This window comes from Microcaecilia unicolor, chromosome 3 (genome assembly GCF_901765095.1).
Source record: "Microcaecilia unicolor chromosome 3, aMicUni1.1, whole genome shotgun sequence".
NCBI classification, from domain to species: domain Eukaryota; kingdom Metazoa; phylum Chordata; class Amphibia; order Gymnophiona; family Siphonopidae; genus Microcaecilia; species Microcaecilia unicolor.
In genome coordinates, this window is record NC_044033.1 from 520,961,320 (window position 1) to 520,988,296 (window position 26,977).

Genomic DNA, 26,977 nt, shown 5'->3' on the forward strand with positions numbered 1-26,977 from the left:
CCGGGCTTACTGGCAGAAGTGATGTCTACTCACTTCCTCCTTGATTCCATTTCTCAAAATGGCCTCCTTGATTCCAGTTCTCAAAATGGCTGCCGAGGTATTACTGTTAGGTGTCAGATGTCCATATATGGGCATTTTTCTGAAGAGCATTTTGCCCATATATGGACATCAGCATTCTAGGGCCACCCTAACCTTATTACTAGATAGTGAACATGGACATAGTTGTATTTTTACATTACAAAGGAGCCTATAAATCGCTTGTGCCCAAAGAGTTCACCATCTAAAGAGACTAAGGAATTACAAAGAAATAACTGCAGTTCTGATATTAAACAGATAACAAAACATACTTTTTGAATAGAAAAGTTTAGAACAATTTCCTAAATATCAAATACTGTGTTGCCAGTTGGATTGATGAAGGCAATGAGTTCCACACCGATGCAGCCTGATAGAATAAAGACAATTTAAGCAACTTACACGATCTCGTCTTTCATACAGCAGGAAAACAAAGTAATAGATGTTGTCTGGTATCATAAATCACATTAAACTGTTCCCAGATCCTATCAACTGGTACAGCAGATCTTTTTGTGTCACAAAATCACTAACATTAACATTTACGTCCAACTGACTTCTAATCAAGAAGCCTTAGGAGCCACTGAATTAGTAGTAGAAATTAAAAAGTTTACATCAAGAAGGGAATTCACAATATTAAAAAGTTCTTTAGGACCTAAAGTGTTCGTTCCTATTCATTTGGAATGATACTCTGTTTTACTCAAGATTAATTGTCATTTATAAGCTCCAATCCAGGTCCACCATCTCCATTTCCTTTCCAGCTTTCTACCTTCTCTTTTAGAAGCAATACATCGTCAGTAAATCATTTATCAGACCATCCTAACCTTCTGGGTCAAAAAAGGCAATTTTGTCAATTCCAGTCTTTTAACCAGTTCATCAGTCCTTCCTATCTCAGATCATCACCTAATCACCCTCGCACTTCATCACCCCCCCCTCAACCTCGCCCAACTATAGCCACTGCCTTCAGGAATCTCCAGGCCGTCGACCCCCCTTATCCTATCCTCTCACATCTCCAATCTCTTCCCTTCCATCTTGTCTTCCGAATCTGTCGACACGGCTGTCTCTGCCTACAATGAAATTCTCTCCACTGCTCTGGATACCCTAGCACCATCTGTCTCTCGACCCACTAAGCGCATTAATACTCAGCCCTGGTTAGCCCCTTGCATCCGTTACCTTCGCTCCTGCACCCGATCTGCTGAACGACTCTGGAGGAAATCTCGCACCCTGTCAGACTTCACCCATTACAAATTCATGCTATCCTCCTTCCAGTCCTCCCTATTCCTTGCCAAACAGGAATACTATTCTCAATTAACTAATTCTCTCGGCTCCAACCCTCGTCGCCTCTTCGCCACCCTCAACTCCCTACTTAAAGTGCCCTCCGCTCCCACCCCCCCTCACTCTCTCCTCAAACACTAGCTGACTACTTCCGCGATAAGGTGCAGAAGATAAACCTTGAATTCACTTCCAAGCCTTCTCCTCCCTGTGACTTCTTAACCCACTCCCCCAACCAACCTAGCCTGGCCTCCTCCTCCTTCCCTGAGATCACCGAAGAAGAAACTGCTTGCCTTCTCTCTTCCTCTAAGTGCACCACCTGTTCTCCTCTGATCCCATTCCCACCAATCTGCTTAACAACATCTCTCCTACAGTCAACCCCTCAATCTGTCACATCCTCAACCTCTCTCTCTCCACTGCTACTGTCCCTGACACCTTCAAGCACGCTGTAGTCACACCACTTCTCAAAAAACCATCACTTGACCCCACCTGTCCCTCCAACTACCGCCCCATCTCTCTTCTACCCTTCCTCTCCAAATTACTTGAACGCGCTGTCCACAGCCGCTGCCTTGATTTCCTCTCCTCTCAGGCCGTCCTCGATCCGCTCCAATCCGGCTTTCGCCCACTGCACTCGACAGAAACAGCACTCTCTAAAGTCTGTAATGACTTGTTCCTCGCCAAATCCAAAGGTCACTATTCCATCCTCATCCTCCTCGACCTATCTGCCGCCTTTGACACTGTCAATCATAATTTACTTCTTGACACACTGTCCTCATACGGGTTCCAGGGCTCCGTCCTCTCCTGGTTCTCTTCGTATCTTTCCCATCGCACCTTCAGAGTATATTCTAATGGCTCTTTATTTATTTTTTGTCTATTAGATTGTAAGCTCTTTGAGCAGGGACTGTCTTTCTTCTATGTTTGTGCAGCGCTGCGTATGCCTTGTAGCGCTATAGAAATGCTAAATAGTAGTAGTAGTAGTAGTAGCTCTTCTTCCACCCCCATCCCGCTCTCTGTTGGGGTTCCTCAAGGTTCTGTCCTTGGACCGCTTCTTTTCTCGATCTACACCTCTTCCCTGGGCTCGCTGATCTCATCACATGGTTTCCAGTACCATCTCTATGCTGATGACACCCAGCTTTATCTCTCCACTCCCGACATCACGGTCGAAACCCAGGCCAAAGTTTCGGCCTGCCTTTCAGACATCGCTGCCTGGATGTCCAACCGGCATCTGAAACTGAACATGGCAAAGACTGAGCTCCTTGTCTTTCCACCCAAACCCTCTTCTCCTCTTCCCGTCTCTGTTGACAACGTCCTCATCCTCCCCGTCGCTTCAGCCCGCAATCTCGGAGTCATCTTCGACTCCTCCCTCTCCTTCTCTGCCCATATCCAGCAGACAGCTAAGACCTGTCGCTTCTTCCTCTATAATATTAGCAAAATTCGCCCATTCCTCTCTGAACAGACCACCCGAACCCTCGTCCACTCGCTCGTCACCTCTCGTCTTGACTATTGCAACCTTCTTCTCACTGGCCTTCCGCTTAACCATCTATCCCCCCTTCAATCTGTCCAAAATTCTGCCGCATGTCTTATCTACCGCGTGAACCGATACTCTCATATCACCCCTCTCCTCAAGTCACTTCACTGGCTCCCGATCCGCTACCGTATACAGTTCAAGCTTCTCCTTTTAACCTTCAAATGCACTCAATCTGCAGCCCCCCATTACCTCTCTACCCTCCTCTCCCCTTATGTTCCCACCCGTAACCTCCGCTCTCAGGACAAATCACTCCTTTCTGTACCCTTCTCCACCACCGCTAACTCCAGACTCCGCCCATTCTGCCTCGCATCACCATATGCCTGGAACAGCCTTCCCGAGCCCATACGTCATGCGCCCTCCCTGCCCATCTTCAAGTCCTTACTCAAAACCCATCTCTTCTCCCTTGCTTTTGGCGCATAACCACCTTCCCCACTCTTGATACCTACACTGACTACATAGTTTGTAACCTTTAGATTGTAAGCTCTTTTTGAGCAGGGACGGTCCTTCCCCATGTTAAACTTGTACAGCGCTGCGTAACCCTGGCAGCGCTATAGAAATGCTAAGTAGTAGTAGTAGATAACTTTCATCGACCTTAGTCCAGAACTGAAGCGGGTCAACTAGAAAAATATGCAGTTTTTACATTCCAATTCGGCTTGGACCTTCCTCTCCAAGTACTACCAAAATCAAAAAATAATCTGAACAGGGGACCTCCCTGTAAGAATAGGTCACGCGATCCTTGATTAAAAAATGCAATTATATCCAACTGATGGCCCTTTTCATGTGATTTATGAACCCTCAGCCACACAAACCCCAGTGATCCAAAAAAAAAAAAAAAAAAATCTAAAAAAATAAAAATAATTTGTTTTAGAATCTAAACCATTATCTAAATGTAAATTACTATTACCAACTATCAAACTACACTCATAATCTATTATATTCCTCTTATAAAATAAAATAATGAGGATCACGTGATGGATTGAGAGAGAAAGACGTGGTTCTACTCTCTCCTGGGCTAGCCCTCCCCTAATAACCCATCGCGCCAATTAAAATCTGCGGAAAGACCTGAATTAGAAAAAATTAACTAACCAGAGTGCATGGACTCCTTCGTAGTCAGAGAAAGCAGGGTAATGCCGGGTAGAACTGCGAAGAAAAATCCTGAAAAGCAGCGCGGGCTGGGAGAGGTAAAGATGGCGGCGAGCCCGAAACAGGAAGCCAGCCCTGTGTTTAATGCGACGCAATTATTACAGCTAACGGAGGCAGTGAAAACCGCGCTAGAACCTCAAATAAACTATCCGACCAGCTTGCTGGGGTGGAAACACTCTTGGAGGAGACGACCCGACGGACCGGAGAGCTGGAGGTACGAGTGTCAGAGATCGAGGACAATGAGGCTAATATGGCGGCGACGGTCAAAGATTTGCAGCGCAAGATAAGCTCCCTCACTCAACATATTGACGATCTTGAAAACAGATCCAGGAGGTCGAACTTAAGATTGATCGAAGTACCTGAGTCGGTACCAGACCGATCCTTACCTACTCAATTGGAGCGCTGGTTGAAGACGGAGTTTGCGCTGATAGTGCAGGGCCACTGTGCCTAGAGAGAGCCCACAGAGTGGGGAAAAGAAACGCCACTGGAGCCACGTGATTATAAAAATACATAATTTTATCCATAAAGAAGAAATACTGAGAGGGGCCCGCCTGAAATGGGACACATTGATATTTGAAGGAGCAAACATAAAAGTGTTTCAAGACTATTCAATGGCTGTACAAGAGCGAAGGAAAGCTTTTAACCCTATTTGCAAACGCTTAGTGGAAAACAAACAACGCTTCATGCTGCTTTATCCAGCGCTTCTAAAAGTCCAAATAGAAGGGGCATGGAAGATCTTCTCAACGCCGCTAGAAGCACAAAAGGCCTTACAGCATGAGAACAAGGAGGGCTCAGGACATAGTTGAAAGGCTCACAATGAGTAAATGCAGAGAGAAGTCCAGGATGAGACGGAGATTGGCACAGCCGAAGAACGAGGCTGAAATGCAGACTGAAGCCAAGTAAACCATACAGGATAGTATAAAGAACTTTACGGGGATGTTAATTGCTAATAAGTTGATAAGTTAAGGTTAAGAGCGATAATTTGTATTAGGGTCTTGAACAAGTTTGGGATGGGGGGCAACCCACCATCATTAGATCCTCACTCTCCTAGCAGACGTTGGGAGAGGAGAGTGTGGGGTTAATTGCAGGGAAATGTGGGGGGAGGAGGGAAGAGAGGGAGGGGGAGGAGGGAGGGAAGGGGATTATGAAGGGAAGGGTCCAGAGGGATATGTTAGTAGTGTTGGGGAACAAGGCAGACGATAAGCCAAGACTGTTGTTTACTAAATGTTGATGTTAGTAATATTGAGCAGAACGCAGGGAAGATCCATTATGAGATAGGACAGGGAGCCGCGGTGAGCTGGGCACCGAAGGTTCCAGGGGTTAAATACCATTGTGATGTAAGCCTCCTGAGTAAATTAAATGGTAAAAGGTAACTTAATAAGGTTCTTAACATGGAACGTGGGGGGCGTCTCCACACCAGTAAAAAGGGCTAAGATCCTAGCTGCCTTAAAGAGGCATAAAGCGGATGTGATCTGTTTGCAGGAAACCCGCCTGTCCCCGGAGGAGCATCAAAAGTTGAAACGCAGCTGGGTTGGAGAGGTACATGTGGCTTCGGCAGAGGGGAGGAAGAGAGGAGTAGCCATTTTAATTAGGAAGGGCCTGGTGGCTAAATCACAGCTAATAGGAAGTGACCCCCAAGGGAGGTTTGTGATAATACACTTATGGCTCCATCATAAAGAATATTTAGTGGTAGAGGTGTATGGACCGAATCTCTATGACAGGACATTTTATGATAACACTAGTAAAAAAGCCCCGTTTCTGATGCAAATGAAACGGGGGCTAGCAATGTTTTCTTCTGTGTGCATGTGGGAGTGTGTGTGTCCCTGCCCTCTGGCCTCTCTCCCCTCCCCCCTCTGAGTCCTTCACTGTTACAGAGCCAGCGATTTGATTTCCTGCTCTGCTGTTTTCCTTCACTGACTGTTTGTGTTACAGAGAGGGCGGGGCAGACACTCATGGGGAAACCGGATATCTCTCCCCCTTCACACTTCCAGCCGGAGGCTTCATAGAACGTTGGTGTTGCCTTTTATATAAAGAGATAGTGCAAACTTGTCTTCTCTATAGATCCCTGCCATTACTAATTTTAGGAGATTTTAATTTAGTGGCAGACCCCCTGCTAGACTGCTCAGCGCCTAGGCGAGAAATGAGAGGAGGACAAAGATCAAGAGCCCTAAACCAAATATATGCAAGCACTTAGTACAGTAGATGCGTGGAGGACGTTGCATACGGAGGGCCGAGATTTCACGCACCTGTCCAGAGCACACAGCACGTTCTCGCGAATAGATTATATACTAGTGGATAGGAAGATTTTCGCACAGGTAAGGGCAGCGGAGATTGGACCAGAAGAAATAACAGACCCACGCGATGGTTTGGATAGATCTGAAGGTCCCTGGCACAGATCAAAGAGAGGCAGGGTGGCGTTTCCCATCCTACCTGGCTGCGAATAAGGATTTCCAGCAATATATCCAGGGAAGGTGGGCAGAGTACGCAGAATTCAACTCAGATTATAAGAACCGCCCTGCTATATTTTGGCAAGCGGCAAAGGCAGTTATAAGGGGAGATATAACTGCTTACACGGCCAAGCGGGAGCGTAGATTGGGCCATTACTAATCTGGAGAAAAAAAAATTTCAAAAAGCGCAGATTTATTCAACCCCCCAGTAATTATTTTAAAGCACAAATGCAATCGGCGCAAATAGCGTTAAACACTCTACTCCACGAGAGAGCCTCTAGAGCATTAGTATATAGGAAATACAAACTACAAAGATTTGGCAACAAAACTGGGACGCTATTGGCTCGAACAGATAAAAACTGCGGGGGGGGGGGGGGGGGAGAGAACTGAGTGATAACAGCAGTAAAAGATGAAGAAGGTACTCTCCAGAATGAGAGGGAGAAGGTGGCCCAGGTTTTCCAAAACTTTTTCAGCACTATGTACAAAATCGAAACAGGCGCCAACCCTGGCTGCTGTGCAGGAATACCTACGCACGGCGGGTATAGCCCAACTGACTAGTGAAGAAGCGAGGGACTTAGATAAACCAATCTCAGGGAAGGAGCTGCAAGAAATTATTAAATCCTTGCCTAGCCACTCCGCTCCTGGGCCCGACGGATACACGAGTGAGTTTTATAAAATGTTAGGCCCCTCAATAGTAGGAGCATTGCAAGACTATTATGAGGCAGCAATGGTACTCCAGGGATTCCCTGCTTATGCAAACGATGCCCTGATAACCTTAATCTTAAAACATGGGAGGCCAGAAACACAAGCAGACTCAAGAAAACACAAAGGCAAACGGTCTGCAAGCTCCAAGATGGAAAACAAATGAAGCAGATCGCAAAAATAAAACAGTAATTTATTATTAAAACCTGAAGTTATATATACTGTGATAAACACAGTGTCTGCCCTTACATGAGGAGGCCGCCTGATGGCGCTCGCCTACCGGAAACCTGAAAATGCCCTGATCTGGCCGCTAGAGGGAGCCAAAGAGGATAGTCCATGGTAGTGACCAGAAGGAACGGCTAGGGGGTGCTCGTGGCATAGGACCTGTACTTCCCTGGGGAGGCCACCAGGGGGAACTCTCTGAGTGGAAGCTGGAAAGGTGGAGAGAGTTCTGGGTGCGGACCTTTCTGGAAGCAGGAGGAGAGGCCTAAAGAGAGGGGGGATGGATTATTGGGGACACTATAAAAAGCACCCTCTAAGCCGAGGGAGGGGAGAGAAGATGGGGGGGGACCTGCAACACCCAGAGCCGGAGGATTACAAGCAGGGAGACTGAAGGAAGAGGCCTGCTGAAGGAGAGCTCAAGAGAAGGGTCAGGAGAAGGTTCCCTCCAAACCCAAAGAGGTACTTACCTGGCGGGGGGAGCCAGGAACTGGGTACTATGGTTATGAACAGTTGCTAAGGAGAATGGACTAACAGCCGTGGGGGTGGAGGATAGGACCGTAAGGTTAATGTGAGTAAAGAAGGTCCTATCCAGGGGTGGAGTCTGTTATACCCTGAGACCCAGGTGTCCCACAGTAAACGGTCTCAGGGGGGTGAATTTGCAGTACAAGAATAGCAGCTGGAAAGCCAGGTCCCACTAGACTAGAACATAGTTCCAATAGACTGAATTTACATGTAATCAGCTAATCTGCATATTTCTGTAAGCAAAGGAATCCGCGCTATATTGGTGAATGGCAATGTGCAAATTATCTTATCTTTATTTATTTTTTGTCCTGGCTTAAGCAATGTCTCTCTTGGAATGCTGGAAGCTTCCTGTAGACCTTCTCTTATACATTTTTGTGGGTATCCTTTTTCTTTGAACCGTCTAGACATATCTTGAGACCTGAGTGTATATGTTTTTGTATCTGAACGTAACCGTCTTAACCGTAAAAATTGACTAAGGTAAATTTGTTTTAAGAGCTTTACTATGACAACTTTCGTAATGTAGGTATTTATTGGCATCTGTGGGTTTACGATAAATATCTATGGAGAATTTGTTTTGTTTGATGCATATACTGATATCTAGAAAGGGGATGCTTACTTTGTTAAAATTCATTTGAAATTTCAAATTGACGTCCAAAGTATTTAACCACTTATCAGTGGCGTAGGTTCAGGCCCACCAAGTAGCAGCACGCCTATAATGTGGCTGGCAGGGACCCCAAGCCCCACCAGCCAAAAACTCCCAACAACTGTTTGCTGCCGGTGAAAATCTGCTATTTAAAAGATATACGGGGGGGGGGAGAGGGGATGTTTGAAAGACTATATGGCATGCAGGCAAGAGAGGGAGAAACCAAATCACTTGTAGGACAAGGTGGAGTTCTGCCCACCCACCTTGGGTCCAGGCCCACCCAAACTTGGGTGTCTGGCTACGCCCCTGCCACTTATAGAAATCTTTTAATTCACTTTCTGTGCCTCTCCAGATCATAAAAACATCATCTATGTATCTTCTCCAAATATATTCTTCATATATGTGTTCTTTAAAATATACTTCTTTTCAAAATTTGCTACATATAAGTTGGCAATGGATGGTGCGAATGTGGCACCCATAGCTGTACCTTTGATCTGTTGGTAGAAAACGCCATCAAATGCAAAGAAATTTTTTGTGAGTGCTATTGTGGCTAGTTCTATAATAAATTGAACTGGGATCCTGGGTTGTACATTCTGTTTGAGCAACTCTCCTTTAATTATTTCAATGGATTCTTCTTGTGGGATATTGGTGTACAGACTTTCTACATCAAGGGTGACTAAAATCATATCTTTACTTGATAAATGTGGACGTAAAAATACTGGCCAAATTGATTTCAAATAGGCTTCACCAGTACATTCCCCCGATTAGTGTGTCCCGAACAGGTGGGGTTTGTCCAGAATCGCCACTCAGTGGTGAATGTACGAAGACTATTGCTTGCAATGGGCCAGTGTCAGCAAATAAAGGCTGAAGCAGCGCTGATCAGCCTAGATGGTGAAAAAGCGTTTGACGGCGTAGGTTGGGAATATATAGTTGAAGTATTACGATACTCTGGAATTCAAGGTTGGGCCTATCAGGCGATCCGGACATTACATTCCAGCCCGACGGCCGCTGTGATGGTCAATGGCGTATGAACCCAGCAGTTCCCCATATTGCGAGGAACTAGACAAGGATGCCCCCTCTCCCCCGCGCTGTTCTTGTTGGCCATTGAACCATTATTAAGGACCCTAGTTAAGGAGGACAGAATAGTGGGGGGAGACAAGGTTAAAGTGATGGCTTTTGCTGACGATCTACTGATTGTGACAACATGCCCTGATTCTTCAGTGCGAACATTAATCAATAGAATTATCTCAATTTGGGGATATATCAGGCTTTAAGATAAATCTGCAGAAATCCTACATAATGCCCCCATACAGGGGTGTGCTGGTAAATTTTTAACAACAGGCTCTTTCTCCGGATGTAGCCAGCTCTGCAGTTGGAAGGGCCAGGGATGGCCGGGGGGGGGGAGCAACACTTGCCTCTCTCTCCTCCCTCCCTTTGTGCGGGCACGCTAGGCATACCTTTGCTGGCAGCTAATAAATGGACCGCCACCACTCCCAACATCTTGCTCTGAGCAGCATGCTGAAACTTCTCACACATGCTGGAGAAGTCCAAGCCTGCTGCTCAGAGCTAGAAACAAGGAGCTGGGAGCAGCAGCAGTCTATTTACTTGGCTGGCAGTGCTCAGCATCCCCACCAGCAAAGTAAAAGAGAATTCAGCAGGGGGCCCAAGCCCACATTTTGGGAGCCAGTTGTTAAAGTAGCCATGGAGGGCCCTACTTTAACAACCGGCTCCCAAAATTCTTAAAAACTTAACAACCGGCTCTTGTGAGCCTGTGAGAGCCTGCTCCAGCACACCACTGCCCCCATACCCCCAGGGAGCTACCTCAGGGGTTGAGGATGATTACAAACTAAAAACAGAGGTAGAGATCAAATATTTAGGAGTACAAATCCCACAAGATCTGTCTAAACTTTATAACTTAAATATCCAAAAGCTGTTAATAGACACAAAAATAAAACTGAAACAGTGGCAAACGCTTCCCATCTCGCTTTTGGGGCGTATTGCCATGAATAATATGATGATTGTACCATGCTGGTTATATGTCTTTCAAATGTTGCCACTATACCTTACTAACACAGATGAGAAAAAAGTTGAACACAACATTACAGACATTTTTGTGGCAGGGGAAGAGGCCAAGATTGCCTTTAAATATGGTGTGTACCCCAAAGGAATATGGAGGCCTGGGCTTATTGAATACCAGATCGTTATCGATAGCTTGTACCATGAGACATCTAAATGACTGCTTTCGAAGAACCTCAGATTCTTCTGCAACTAAGATTGAACTTAACTTATTTAAGCCTTATCACTTCAGCAGCTGAAATGTAAAATATCACCTGTCCTGGAAGTTTCTAATATCCTACCAGCTGCCCAAAAGACTTGGAAATGGATATGTAAACCGCATCATTGCTCCCATAGAGCGACTCCCTTTCTGACGCTGTGCGGCAACCCAGCCTTTCCACCAGGTCTCTTATACGGAGTATTTGGCAGGTGGAAAGACCAAGCAGTAGCAAATAATTACCGAGGAGGGAAAGCTCCAATCTTACATAGACTTACAAGGATTACAACTTTTGGGGCCAAAAGACCACTTCTACTATTGGCAATTACACCATTATGTGTCAAGCTTGCCTTGGGAGGCACTTACGGAGGATGTACAGGAGGAACTGGCCTCGGCGCTTTCCTTGAACTCGCAACAAAAAGTACCATTACTGTATCATCATAGACATATTAAGGACACTAAATCTGAGTTGGATTATGCAAAATACGCCAGAGACTGGGGGAGAGGCTTTTCAACCCAGATACCAATCAATGTGTTTAAAGATCATGTGTTAACCTTGCGATAGGTGACCACCTGGTCAGCGTATTGGGAGTTCCAATACAGGCTTGCATTGAGAATACATGTTTCCCCCCCCCCCCCCCCCCCCCCCCCCCCCCCCCCCCCGCAGGGCATGCCACATGGGAGTTTCTCCTGACGGGGCATGCCCAAAGTGTGGAGGGAATGAAGCGACATTGGGACATATGTTCTGGAACTGCCCAAGAGTTGTAATGTTTTGGTCAAGCCTCCTCAATCAAATAGCGAGCATATGGGAAGCGAAGTGGAGATACTCACCCTTATTACTGTTTGGTAAACCAGAACTAAGTACTCCACGGCCTAAAGGATTCTTAGACTTTGTGAAACGTGCAACCCTGATAGCAAAGAAAACCATTCTTTTAGACTGGCTTGAGGTAAAAGGACCCTCGATTTAGACATGGAGAATACAGATGATATCTTTACTGAGGATGGAGAGACTACTAATTCTGGAACGCCCACAGCAGAACAATTTCTGGAGAGCTGGAGTCTGTTCTTAAAAACAATGCCTTCTGGAACTAGGAGTCAGTTGCTGAATATATAGTTATGTGTTTAATGATGTTTAACTGGAATTGTCCCCGTAGCTCAGAGGAGGGGAGGGAAGGGGTAGAGGGTGGGTGGAGGAGTAGGGAGAGAGGGTAGTAGGGGAAGGTTAACTAAAATGGACGATGGCTCATAATATTGATGGTAAATCTAAACGTGTCTGTATATGTTGTGTCATCAATAAAAATGATTTAAACATAAAATAAAATCATTATAAAATAATAAAAACTATCACTGCTGAGGAAAATAAACTAAAAAGCAGCTTAAAAGCCCACTAATGAATCATCTAAAATTTCACACACTATCATTTCTAATGATGGAGAACCTAAAGAATCTAAAACTTTAATTGTAATAACAACTGTGTACGACTGCAATCTTACCACCCCATTTATTAGATCCAGGGAGATGAGCAATTTTGTAGCCTGAGGGACAAACATCCTTCCATCTAGGTTCCCCGATGGATGCTGTTTAGGTTTCAACTGTAAACACAAAGCCTGACTGACTCTCTACCAATAAGACCTTGAGAATACTAGTCTTGCTAACAACAGATCGTGAATGAATGTAAAAATCAGATATCGGAAAAAGAAAGATTCCTGATTAGTACATGCAATTTTTACCAAATTACATCTACATTGGGTTCCGGTTCTCCGAATCCTATAACCTCTCTCTGAAATACCTCTAGGAATTTCTCTGTTCATTGAATATGAACAATTAATCAAATGATCCCTTACTGGCACAGTTCTAAGACTTTCTGCCTCATACATCTATTAACAGAGATATAAACAGGAATATACCATTCAATCGAATCCAGTATAACATAAATCCAATTCATCTTAAACATACTACAATTAATAAATTCAACAAAAATAATCGCTTAACTCTTACCTCACCTAGCAATATAATAAAAACTTCTCAAAAAGCAAAAAGTCACACACAAAATTATGCAAAGTTGCACATGAAGGGGGTGCTCAAGGGGGCACGAGCTGTACGCCCCTTTGGTGTGATGCCTCAAGAGCAGGTGCCCTTATCTGTGAGAGTCACATTGATGTCACCCAGCTGCGACGCAGGTTCGAGTGTCTGCTCCTCCCACAGGTCCTGTTCTTACAAAGAACTAGGGAACGTCTAGGGTGGAAAGATGGCTGATCCCGATGGAACAGTCAGGTGGGTAATGGCTCAAAGTCATTATCACTGTTTACATAGTTTTAACGTACTTGATGGGTTTAACAGGAGATATACACTGGAGGTTCTGTTTTTAATCTATGATTAATAGGTGCCAATTTGTGATGGGAGACTGTCAATTGCTGGCTATTTGATCACTGATGTGATCATTTTGAGTGCAACATCATTTCTACATCATTCTATTTTTGAGTATTATTATATTTCATTTTCTGTGTGATTTTTTTGCTCTTTCTCCGTTTACTTTTTGGCTTTATAATGATGCCCAAACACTGATAATAAAAATGTAAAATTATTCCTTACCCAGTGAGATCAAAGTCTGATAATTCTCCTTCATCACCTCCCTGTAAAGCTCCTTCTGCTCTTCATCTAAATACTCCCACTCCTCCTGGGAGAAAGAGACAGCGATGTCCTCAAATGTGCACCACTTCTGAAATACAAAGCAGAAACACACTCGGAATCTTCTGCATCTCATCCATCAGGATCTCCCAATGCCGGTGCTCAAAGGAGCAGGAAAAAGTCACCTAGGTGCATATTAATTTAAAATCTGTGGAACTGAGAACGTTAAACTTATGTTTTTAACAGAAATGCAAGAAATTGTCTTAAGTGAGCTACTGACAAAATCCTGGCTTAGCTCACCTAGAAAAAGGCCAGTAAGTAGAACTGTACCGAAGACCTCTTTATATTTGCTGCATTTGTATCCCACATTTTCCCACCTATTTCCAGGCTCAATTATTGACAAAGAAAGGCCTTCAGATAAGAGAGGTTAAAAGAAGGTCTGAAACTGACCAATATCTGTGATAGATAGATATCTTCTTTTAGGAAGGCGAAGCTTATTCTGTTGAAAAACAGGTAATAAATGTTTGTCCATTAATAAAGGTAATTGAGAAATGCTATGTAATAGGTTTTCCACTGACCTATGCCCTTACACTTTAGACTTTTAGCATCCTTGCTTAGCTTAATTTCAGCCTTCTAAAAAAGTATGTTATGTTGATTCCATGGAATTCTGTATAGATTAATCAATTACCTCATATGTGTTTAAGGGGTATAAATGTAAGCACTCTAGTCTTGGAAGGAAAGAGTCTTCTCTCCCTGTTTGCATCTCTAATAAAGACTTGGATTGATTATTGGCGAGTGGTTGTGAATATCGAAGTTTGTAATGAGGGATATTGGGCACGTTGTTTAATAAATGAAAATGATATGTTAATGCTAGTCCGGAGTACAATTAATGAATGCAGATAAAATTTAATGCCAAGAAGTGCAGAGTGATGCATTTGGGGTATAGAAACCCAAAAGAGAGATACCGAATAGTAGGGGAGAGATTAGTAAGCTCGACTCAGGAGAGAGACCTTGGGGTGTTAGTGTCGGAGGATATGAAGGTGAAGAAACAATGTGACAAGGCGCCGGCCGTGGCCAGAAGGATGCTAGGCTGCGTAGAGAGGGGCATAACCAGCAGAAGAAAAGAGGTGTTGATGCCCCTCTACAAGTCGTTGGCGAGGCCCCATTTGGAGTATTGTGTTCAGTTTTAGAGGCCGTATCTTGCTAAAGATGTAAAAAGACTGGAAGCGGTGCAAAGAAAAGCTACAAAAATGGTATGAGATTTGCATTGGAAACCGTAGGAGGAAAGACTTGCCAATCTGAACATGTATACCTTGGAGGAAAAGAGAAACAGGGGTGACATGATACAGACGTTCAAATATTTGAAAGGTATTAATCCGCAGACGAACCAGAGACAGGAAGGTGGTAGAACTAGAGGAAATTAATTGAGGTTGAAGGGGGAGCAGCCTCTGGCGTATGCCAGGAAGCATTTTTTTCACGGAAAGGGTGGTAGATATGTGGAATGCCCTCCCGCGGGTGGTGATGGAGATGAAAACGGTCCTCTTCAGTGCACAAACTTATACGGTCTGTGCACTAAAGAGGACAGTACAAATAAAAAAGTAGCACATATGAATTTATCTTCTTGGGCAGACTGGAAGGACCGTGCAGGTCTTTTTCTGCCGTCATCATCTACTATGTGTGTGGGGCCAATATGTTTATCTGTATTAATAAATCCCACCTTGAACGTTCTGAAGCTCACTCCAAGGCAGAGAAGCACAAAAATCCTGTAGTCTTCATAGGCTAGGACCAGTCACCCTCACACATAGACCCGCCCTCAGCCACGCCCCATCTGTACATAAAACGCTACCTCAACATTCTGAAGACAACCTGCTGAAGCCATCTGCAAAATCCCTAAACAGTTCGTAAGTTCATGGTGGTGAAGCCATCCAACTCACCATGTCTCTCTGCCCCGCCCTCGAGGGCGGAACACAGAGAGTAAAGGGATCCATAAAGGCACCCCTACCAACTGGCAACCCCCTCCAACAAACAACGACCCAGGCAGGGGGAGTGTTTCCGTACTCCTCCCCCTGCCTAGGAATCGCTACAGACTGCTGGCAAACTCCCCAACCATACGACCACAAAAGCCACCCGCAAACCCCCCCCCCCACACACACACAAACACACACACGCACACAAACACACACACGCACACAAACACACACGCACACAAACACAAACACACATGCACATAAACGCACGCAAACGCACACACATGCAAACACACACGCAAACACACACACACATAAACACACACACACGCAAACACACACAAACACATACACACGCAAACACACACACACAAACGCACACAAAGAAACACAAACACACACACACACACAGAAACACACACACACACATACAAACAGCCTTGATGGTGCACCTTTAAGTGCCCCCCCCCCCCCGCCGCATCGCCACAACAACCCGTGCAACGGGGCATCAGAAAGCCCCTACCCCCCTTCCCTCCTCACCCAACCCCTCCCCCGCCGCTTCACCGAGCCCCTCTACCCCCCCACATCGACCGCCTCGCCACCCGCGACCGCTAATACAAACTCTGTTCGGCGGCTGCTGCTGTTTCTATTCAGCAGCAGCAGCCCGTACATAAAGAAAACAAACAAACAAAAAAACAACCTCCTAAAACGCACCTCCGTGGAGAACTATCTCACATTGGCTGACGTCTCTGCAGCCGCTCCTCCTCTCCCCTCAACGTCAGTGCCCCTGCCGGAAGACCCTGGAGAAACGCCGAGACGTCAGAGGGGAGAGGAGGAGCGCATGCTGAGACTCCAGCCAATGTGAGCTGCTTCTCAATGGAGGTGCGATTTAGGAGAATTTTTTTTTTTTGTTTTCTTTATGTACGGGCTGCTGAATAGCAGAAGCAGCAGCCGCCGGACACAGTTTGTATTAGCGGTTGCGGGTGGCGAGGGGGTTGATGAGGGGGGGAGGGGCTTGGTGATGTGCCACGGTGGGGGGGGGGGGTCGGGTGATGCGCGAAGGGGGGGACAAGGGGCTTACTTTGGGTGCTGCGCCGGCTGGGGGAGGAAGGAGGGGTCTCGCTGGACATGGGTGGCTGGAAGGAAGAAGGGGAAGGGGAGGGGAGGTCGCTGCACATGGGTGGCTGCAGGGGGGGCAGAGAACAGGGAGATAGGGATGGGGCGCCACACACCACATGGGTGCCTGCAAGGGGAACAGGGGATACAGGACGGACACTGCAGGGCGGGCAGGGGGACAGAAGGGTTGGTGGTCATCAGGGGGGACAGGTGGGTCGATGGACATGGCTGGCCACAGGGGAGGAACAGGGAAAAAGGAGAGAAGTGTCCTCAGACATGGGTGGCTGCACAGGAGAGGAGGGTCGCTGGACATGGGTAGCTGCAGAGGGGGCAGGGGGACAGAAGGGTCGCTGGACATGGCTGGCTGCAGGGGGGACAGGGGAGAGAGGAGGGACGCTGCACATGCGTGCCTGCAGGGGGACAGGAGGGATGCTGAGGGGGGGGGGGCCTGAGACCACATGGGTGGCTGCAGGGGGAGCAGGGGAGACAGGAAGGACGCAGCAGGGGGAGAGGAGGCTTGATGGGCATGGGTGGCTGCAGGCGGATGCTGGACATGGATGACTGCAAGGGGAACACGGGGAGAGGAGGGTCGCTGCACATGCCTGGCTGCAAGGGGGCAGGGGAGAGGGAGGGGGTGAGGGGGTTCCTCACACCATACACACAGTCACTCATTCTCTGTCTACCACATACACTCTCACTCACACACTCACTGTCTTTGTCCCCCTCTTTCACACAGTGTCACACAGAAACACAAACTGTCTCTCACACACTCTCTCTCTCGCACAAACACATACACTCTGTCTCTCTCTCTCTCTCACATTCTCTCTCTGACACACACACTCCATCTCTCACACACGCTCTTTCTGCAACATACACTCCAAGGAAAACCTTGCTAGCGCCCGTTTCATTTCTAACAGAAACGGGCCTTTTTTACTAGTTTTCTATAAATGTATATACCTTCTACAAATCACATAACTCAGCACAACAGAGGTAGAGACTTCTGAGTATGTATAAAATTTGCAGACACAGTTACAATGCGATTACAGCAACCAGAAACCAGTTACCCAGAACCTGAACCAGAAAATCTAATCTCCCTTTGTAGGACCCCTGATTTCCCTCCATCCCCTCAGTATCATTCCCTAGCCCCAAGTCTGCCCAGCAATGTTTGCAACAAAATAAGAAGTTGGGAACAATCCTCCTACCTGAGCAGAAGCTCCTGCAGGCATTTCCCCCTCTGCTTTTGTAGTTTGCAGGATTGGAAATAAATGGGGAGAGAAGCTGAATGGCCTGTCTTTTGCAACGCTGGGAGAAGAGACAAAAGGGCAGAAGCTGAGATTTGATGATGGAAGTTTTAATCTTTAACCTAATGGTTAACAAGAAAAGACTCTGCTCGACCCCTCGTGTCTTCGTTTGCACAGATTGATGACATCATAATGGCAGGGGCGGAGCTTTAGTGCTGCTAAGAGAAACGGTTTTGTATCCTTAGCCCTACCCCTTTTAGTGCTGATTGGTCAGAACGGTGCCAGGGGTTGGACTAGCAGTAGAAGGGTCTGCCCTCTGATAAGGAAGGGGAGAGAACTAAAAGAGAGGGAGACTGGGTCGCTGTGGAAATGGGCGGGGCGGGAGAATGGCTACTGAGCCTTTCTCAAGGAGGTTTAATTGAGCAGAGGCGGCGTGACGTCAAAACGTTGAAGCCACTCTTTCCCCTCACCCCGCTCCATCGTCTTGCGCGTACACTCAAAACAAGGCAAACAAAACGTACGATCTGCTGCACCTCCCTCGTCGTCATTCTTTTGTTGGTAGCATTTTTATTTTTATTTAAACACACTTATATTTTTCAAACATGCACAAAGGAGGCATAATAACAGAATAACTTTTAGCAATGTATTTTAAATCGTAATCAGTGTGTCATTTGGAGGAGCTGGTTAAAGGGACACCCAGTACTACTACTACCACTTAACATTTCTAAAGCGCTACTAGGGTTATGCAGCACTGTACAATTTAACATAGAAGGACAGTCCCTGCTCAAAGAGCTTACAATCTAATAGATAAGAGTGAGACAAATATAGGACAATCAAGCCATTGTGACATCACTGATGAGGTTGGCTCTTAGGCATTGGTGGAATGAGGCATTATGACATCACAATCTCAGCTCTGGTTAAATCACTGCTATATGTAATACTACTACTACTACTTAACATTTCTAGAGCACTACTAGGGTTACGCAGCACTGTACAATTTAACATAGAAGGACAGTCTCTGCTCAAAGAACTTACAATCGAAAGGACAAATGTACAGTCAGTCAAGTAGAGGCAGTCAAATTGGGGCAGTCTAGATTTCCTGAATAGGTATAAAGGTTAGGTGCCAAAAGCAACATTGAAGAGGTGGGCTTTGAGCAAAGATTTGAACATGGGTAGGGAGGGGGCTTGGCCTAAAGAGCCACTAAAACAGGCATCATGTTATGAGATTCAGAGTTTCTATCTACTTATGGCAGTTATATATTATTATTCAGTGGCGTACCAAGGGGGGGCAGTCCGCCCCAGGTGCACGCCGCTGGAGGGGTGCCACACACCTGTCGGCTCTTTGTTTTCATGCTCCCTTTGCCCCGGAACAGGTTACTTCCTGTTCTGGGGCAAAGGGAGCATGAAAACGAAGAGCCGGCAGGCGCGCAGTGCCCTCCCCCCAGCGGCGTGCACCCGGGAGGGGTTCTTTCGCCGGGGGACCAGGGGTTCTTTCGCCGGGGGGGGGGGTCGCGCTGTTCCGGGGGGGCGGGGCGCATCGGCAATCCGCCCCGGGTGTCAGCCCCCCTAGGAATGCCACTGTTATTATTATTTGTTACATTTGTATCCCACATTTTCCCACCTTTTGCAGGCTCAATGTGGCTTTGCCGATTACGGTCTGAACAAATACATGGTATGAATGAATACAAAGTGATATTGTGGTAGAATGATATCCTATATAATAATTCTCACCTCCAACAGGACGTGCCTGGGACCGTGCCTGCCAGAAGAGGTCTGCTAGGCAGGCACGCACTGACCTCAGTGACATCAGTGACAGACAATTTGGCAAAGCAAAACAATCTGAGTGCTGGCCATTAGGACACAGGGTTGATAGGAGAGTTTTAAAAGACTGAAGGAACCGAAAGTGTTAAATGGGGGGAGGGGGGGAGTTCTGAACTACTGAAAGACATGAACATTTGGGAAAGGAAAACAATCTGAATGCTGGCCATTAGGACACAGGGTAGATAGGAGAGTTTTAAAAGACTGAAGGAAACGAAAGTGTTAAACTGGAGAAGGGGGGGGGGGGAGTTGTGAATGACTGAAAGACATGCAAATTTGGGACAGGAAAACTATCTCAATGCTGGCCATTAGCACACAGGGTACATAGCACAGTTTTAAAAGACTGAAGGAACCGAAAGTGTTTGGGGGGGGGGGGGCAAGTTCTGAATGAATGAAAGAAATTAATATTTACGAGAGGAACACAATCTGAATGCCGGGCATTTGTACACAGGGTAGATAGGACACTTTAAAAAAAAAAATGAAGGACGTGAAAGTGTTACATCTTGGGGGAGGAGTGAGGAGGAAAGCGGTGGGGTATCTAGATACTGGGCGTTAGGGCCACTGGGGTACATAGACTTTTGAAAGCCTTAAGGAACCCAAAGTGTGGGAAGGAGGAGGAAAAGGAGGGGAGGGAACGGGGTGAGGGGCATTAGGAACAGGGGAGGGGGCCCTGTCACACACTCTCATTCTCACACACACACACTGTCACACACAGTCTCACTCTGTCACACACCCGCACATTCACTCTGGCTCTCTCTCTCAAACATACACACTCCCAGGAAAACCTTGCTAGCGCCCGTTTCATTCGTTCCAGAAACAGGCCTTTTTTACTAGTATCCCATATTAAACAGGAATTAGGTTGAAACCTGGGAGAATTTCAAATCTTTTTTTCTTCCTGTGCCTACTACTACTACTATTTATATAAATGATAAATAGTAGTAGTAGATCAAAAGATGGTTGTGGGAACTTGCTCCTTTTGTTTTGTGGAATGTAGTGTTATAAAAATGCACCTGATATTATAGTTTATCACTACTATTTGTTTTTTAATTATTAAATGACGAGGGCAGAGCTACCTTCATGCAGAAATCCAGAGTCAGTCTACATGTGCCAACATTTTCCACTTGTGATATATATGTATTTCTTCTTCAAGTCAGTTTTCAATTGCAATTTCTCAGTTATTACCCAAATTTTATTTATTTATTTGTTACATTTGTATCCCACATTTTCCCACCTATTTGCAGGCTCAATGTGGCTTACATAGTACTGGAGAGGCATTCGCCGACTTCGGTATGAACAATTAAAAAGTGTTGTGGTAAAATAAGGTTCATGTGGAACGGACACATTGGTAGAGTTACCATATGTCCGGATTTACCCGGACATGTCCGGGCAACCAGGCGGGTTTTGCCAATCTGCCCGTTCGTCCGGATTTCTGGTGGTCTAGTGACCTCTTCCGCCTTTGGGGCAGGAAAGAGCCCCCTCTTTCCTGCCCAGAGCACTGCCCTTCTGCATGCATCCTTCCTGTTCCTGATCCTCTGCGCCGATTCAAAATGGCCACCGAGAGTTGAAGTGACCTCGCGAGACTTAAACTCTCGGTGGCCATTTTGAATCTGCGCCGAGGATCAGGGACAGGAAGGATGCATGCAAGGCAGCGCTCCGGGTAGGAAAGAGGGGGCTCTTTCCTGCCCCAAAGGCGGAAGAGGTCACTAGACCACCAGAAATCCGGACGAACGGGCAGATTGGCAAAACCCGCCTGGTTGCCCGGACATGTCCGGGTAAATCCGGACATATGGTAACTCTACCAATGTGTCCGTTCCACATGAACCTTATTTTACCACAACACTTTTTAATTGTTCATACCGAAGTCGGCGAAGAGATCACTAGACCACCAGGGCAGTAGTAAGGTAAGGGGAGGGGGGTGACGGAGTATGTGACCGGGGGGGGGGGGGGGAATGTGACGGGGGGTAGGGTGGGGCGTTAAAGGGGTGGAGCGGGTGTGTGGTGGGGCGGGGCATGTGTCCTTTTTGGGGGACAAATTATGATAACCCTATGCATTCGTGATCGTAGAGCGGAAGTTATGTTATACCATTGCGTGCTTTGGTTTCGTTGTGTTGCAGAGTTCAGGCATTTATGTATGATCGGTAGGGTATGCCTTTTTTTTAAATTATTTATAAGAATTTACATTTACAAGCAATAAAATAACTTGCCAGAAATACAGAGAAAGTAATACACAAGAATTATTTCAATCAGGTAATTCTATGCTCTTCCTTAGACCGATATACTCATATCACCCCTCTCCTCAGGTCACTTCACTGGCTTCCGATCGGATACCGCATTCAATTCAAGCTTCTCCTTCTTACCTACAAATGCACTCAGTCTGCTGCCCCTCACTACCTCTCTACCCTCATCTCCCCTTACGTTCCCGCCCGTAACCTCCGTTCACAGGATAAATCCCTCCTCTCAGTGCCCTTCTCCACCACCGCCAACTCCAGGCTCCGCTCATTCTGCCTCGCCTCACCCTATGCTTGGAACAACCTTCCTGAACCCTTACGCCAAGCCCCCTCCCTGCCCGTCTTCAAGTCTTTGCTTAAAGCCCACCTCTTCAATGCTGCGTTCGGCACCTAACCCTTACCGTTCAGTGAATCCAGACTTCCCCAATTTGACTGCCCCTATCGGACCGACCGTTCACTTGTCTATTAGATTGTAAGCTCTTTGAGCAGGGACTGTCTCTCTTTGTTAAATTGTACAGCGCTGCGTAACCCTAGTAGCGCTCTAGAAATGTTAAGTAGTTAAGTAGTTAAGTAGTAGTAGTAGTAGTAGACCGCAAAATAGGGAGAGTGAAACAAGACAAGGAGATGAACTAAACAACAGTAAACAGAAAAAAAATGTGGTATTAACCTGATTCCCCAGTTATTATTTATCTGAATCATTATTCCACATTGATCGTCTGGTTGGCTTCTTCAGACCCAAAATGGTGTATATTCAATTTATTTCATTGGAAACATACTTGTTGTCCAATATGAGTAGGAATAACACACCTAATTTCATTTTTTCTCTTTTAAAACCAGAAATTATTTAACAAAGCGAACACTTGAGTCTCTAATCCAATTCCCACTGATTAAGGTAATCCCAGTTTCACAGGCTTCACTCCTTTTGAATTAATATTACTAAGTAATAATTTATATTACTAAGAGGAATCATTACAAAGGAAAATAACAAAATTTTCAGGAAATATTTCTGAGGAAATCTTTAGGAGTCATACCCGGAACTCTGGGAAAACAGCAATCTCAATATTAATCACCTGTAATAATACTCATTTTGTTAAAATTTCTGGTCTATTATCATTTTCAAAATCTTAACCATTTCCTACTCCTGTAGTACTTCATTTACTGTATCAATTTTTCTTTCTCAAAGGGTTCAATTAGGTTATCCATGTAGCTCGCTAATAAGATTATATCTGAAGCAAAGTTACTTACTACCACCATTAGGTCCTGGAGCGCCTTCCAGATGATATTCAATGTAACCTCCACGGGATCCAAAAACTCCAAGCTGATAGCTCTTACGGGTTTAGGAGTGGCACCGCTGTCTCGGGTTCAGCTGTAAACAACTTGATTTGTATTTAAATCCTTTGCAGCTTGGGTAGTGGAGATTGAGATATGTTTGTGTTGATCCAGATGTGTTTCTGGTTGGTAGGTCTATGAGGTCTGTCATGTATCCTGGGGCTTCGCTGTAGATAATTTTGTGAACCAGGGCACAGATTTTGAAAGCAATACGTTCTTTGATTGGGAGCCAGTGCAGTTTTTCACGTAGGGGTTTTGTGCTTTCAAATCGCGTTTTTCCGAATATAAACCTGGCTGACATGTTCTGAGCGATCTGAAGTTCCTTTAAGATTTGATCTTTGCAACCTGCATGAATTCCATTACTGTAGTCTATGTGGGTTAGTACGATTGATTGTATCAAGTTGCGAAATGTTCCCCTTGGGAAGAATGGTTTCACCCATTTAAGTTTCCACATTGAGTGGAACATTTTCTTTGTTGCAGATTTCACTTGGCTCTCTAGTGTAAGGTTACGGTCCATTGTGACGCCGAGGATTTTCAGGCTGTCTGAGCTAGGGAGGGTGTAATCTGGGGTATTTATACTTGTGGGGTTGTCCGCATTGTATTGGGATGAGAGGATGAGACAGTGTGTTTTTTTTTCTGTATTTAGTTTTAGTTGAAATGCATTTGCCCATGATTTCATGATGTGAGATTGATTTTGTTGGTGATTTCTGTCAGTTCATGTTTGTAAGGAATGCATATATTTTATTTTTGTTACATTTGTACCCTGCGCTTTCCCACTCATGGCAGGCTCAATGTGGCTTACATGGGGCGATGGAGGGTTAAGTGACTTGCCCAGAGTCACAAGGAGTTGCCTGTGCCTGAAGTGGGAATCGAACTCAGTTCCCCAGGACCAAAGTCCACCACCCTAACCACTAGGCCACTCCTCCACTCCACATAGTGACATTGTCTGCATAAATGAAAGGGTTTAGGCCTTGGTTGGATAAGGACTTGGCTAGTGGGGTCATCATTAAGTTGATCGGTGATAGTGGTGATATATTTGAATTTGATGTCACTTGATATGTTCTAGTGGTTAGGAAACCCTTGATCCAACTAAGTATATTTCCACCAATCCCGAAGTAATCTAGTAGTCTTAGTAGTATATTATGGTTTACCATGTCGAATGCACTAGACATGTCGAATTGGAGAAGAAGTATGCTTTTACCTGTTGCTATTTCCTGCTTTATTTATTTTATTTTTTATTTGTAGCATTTGTATCCGACATTTTCCCACCTATTTGCAGGCTCAATGTGGCTTGCATTTGCCGTAATGGCAATTACCATTCCGGACTACAAATATGCACATGGTTTTGCGATCAAGTGCGTACAAACATGGTGAAAGAATACATTGTGATCTTGCGTACATATTAGTACATGGTTTTACAATCAAATGCGTACATACACGGTGGAGGAGACATTGAGGCATATTTTCAAAGCACTTTGGGAGGCTAAGTTCCATAGGTTTCTATGGAACTTTGGAAGGCTAAGTGCTTTGAAAATATGCCTCATTGTGATCTTGTGTAGGTGTCAGCGTTGTGTAATTGCTCAGGTGAGGACATTAGGGTGAGAGTATTAATGTATGACGGTGAGGTTAGTTGGCCTTTTGTGGTTGCATAGTAGACGATCTTGGCTAGGAGAGTCACTAGTACGGTTTCAGTGCTGTGGATGGGGCGAAATCTTGATTGTGATTCATGTAGTATTGAGAACTTGTTTGTATAATCAGTAAGTTGTTTGGTTACCATGCTTTCCATCAGTTTGACTACCAGTGGGATTGATGCTACTGGGCGGTAGTTAGTGATTTCGCTTGGTTTTTATTCTTGGTATATTTTGATATAGGGGTGAGTAGGATATTGCCATTTTCCTTAGGGAAGAGGCCTTGCTGAAGCATGCAAACACAATTAAGTTTTGGAATGTTACTGAATTCTATTATTCAGTCTCACTGTATTTCCAGTTTTGGCACAGTATGAGTCATCACAAGGGCAAAATAGAAGAAAACCAATGGACTACATTAGGGGTTTATAGCCCATTTAGTTATGCTTAAACAAGTGAGAGATCTACATGAAAGAAAATATTGATTTTTATTATGTTGACTTATGAAAACAACTTGGCCCAGAAACATGCTCAAAACAGAATAATCCATTTGTACAAAAGAGACGAGGTGAAGATGTGATTTCATGCGCCCCAACGAAAAGAAAGTTTAATTTTACTTCCAATCTTTAGGACACCGGGCTTCCCAAGGCAGATTACAACAACACGTAAGATGAACCCATCAGTAAACAGGACATCCTCACTGAAATTTGGCCATGTATTACTGTATTGTATAGAACAGTGTAGAAAAATGAGCACAAAGCACAGCCTTTGTTGGTGCTGTTTCCACCAGTTACAATCATTTTTAAGCTGTTTTAGTGATATACTACTACTACTACTACTACTACTACTATTACTACTACTTAACATTTCTAGAGCGCTACTAGGGTTAGGCAGCGCTGTACAGTTTAACAAAAAGGACAGTCCCCACTCAAAAGAGCTTACAATCTAATGGGCGAAATGTCAAGCGTCAAGTGGGGGCAGTCTAGATTACCTGAATAGAAGTATGGTGGTTAGGTGCCGAAGGCAACATTGAAGAGGTGGGCTTTGAGCAAGGCTTTGAAGATGGGCAGGGAGGGGGCCTGGCTTATGGGGTGAGGCGAGGCAGAAAGGGCGGAGCCTGGAGTTGGCGGTGGTGGAGAAGGGAACTGAGAGGAGGGATTTGTCTTGAGAGCGGAGGTTACGGGTAGGAGCATAAGGGGAGATGAGGGTAGAGAGGTAATGAGGGGCTGCAGATCAAGTGCATTTGTAGGTTAATAGGAGAAGCTTGAACTGTATGCGGTACCTGATCGGAAGCCAGTGAAGTGACTTGAGGAGAGGGGTGATATGAGTATATTGGTCCAGGTGGAATATAAGACGTGCAGCAGAGTTCTGAATGGACTGAAGGGGGGATGGCAGAGTGGGAGGCCAGTGAGGAGTAGGTTGCAGTAGTCAAGGCGAGAGGTAATGAGGATATTCAGTTTTTATTTCATTATATTTATATCACAAAAACAAACAGAAGTGTCCCCTTGACCATAAAAAACACAGTGTACGAAAAAAATGAGGTAGGGGGTAGACCAAATGTCCATCCAAACAGTAGGATAATTGAAAAAAACAATTCCAAAGGTACAAATTTGTACAACTCAGTTCCAAAGACTCTATGCATTCCTGAGTTTCGGCGCTACTGCGCTTTCCTCAGGAATCAAAGCCACTGATGATAAACACTGTGAAGGATCCCACCGCTCCTCTCAGGAAAACTCTGGCCTCCGGCCCAAGTTTTATATAATATTCCAGCACAGCTCCCGAGATACCCACCAGGGAAATTATCCCAGCGGTTTCAAGAATGCAATCCCAAAAACAAACAGTTTAGAAAAGGTAGTTTTTAATAATGCAGTTCCAAAAGCAAAGCAGTTCAGGAATCTCCACAGCTTCAAAAATGCAGTTCATAAACCAACAGGACATGAATCTCAGCAGTCCCAATGATGCAATTCAAAATAAGTAATCCCAAAAGCAAAAAACGTTCCACAAAGAAAAACAAGCAGTTCAAAGAAAACAAGCACTTCCAAACAGGCAGTTCAAACAAGCAGTTTAGAAATCCCATCAGCAGTTCAGAGGCAGAAAGCTTCCAGGAGTTCCTTCCCTCTTCTGGCCAGCTTCCTGGCTCCTCCACGATAGCCACTGCCTTCCCTTGTTTACCAAGACCCTGCACCAAGCGGTTACCTGCTGCCT

General features: G+C 45.4%; 1 protein-coding gene across 1 annotated transcript in view; it reads right to left on the reverse strand.

Moving 5' to 3' along the window:
* The window catches only part of LOC115464831 (oocyte zinc finger protein XlCOF6-like), a 57,805-nt gene extending 39,869 nt beyond the window's left edge, over positions 1-17,936 (reverse strand). Inside the window, exons 1-2 of the mRNA XM_030195189.1 lie at positions 17,734-17,936; positions 13,413-13,539 (exon numbers count right to left, since the gene is read on the reverse strand). Of these exons, the coding sequence (XP_030051049.1) occupies positions 13,413-13,539; positions 17,734-17,757 (151 nt within the window). The 5' untranslated portion in view covers positions 17,758-17,936. The remainder of the gene's footprint in view (positions 1-13,412; positions 13,540-17,733) is intronic.
* Positions 17,937-26,977: the final 9,041 nt, after the last annotated feature.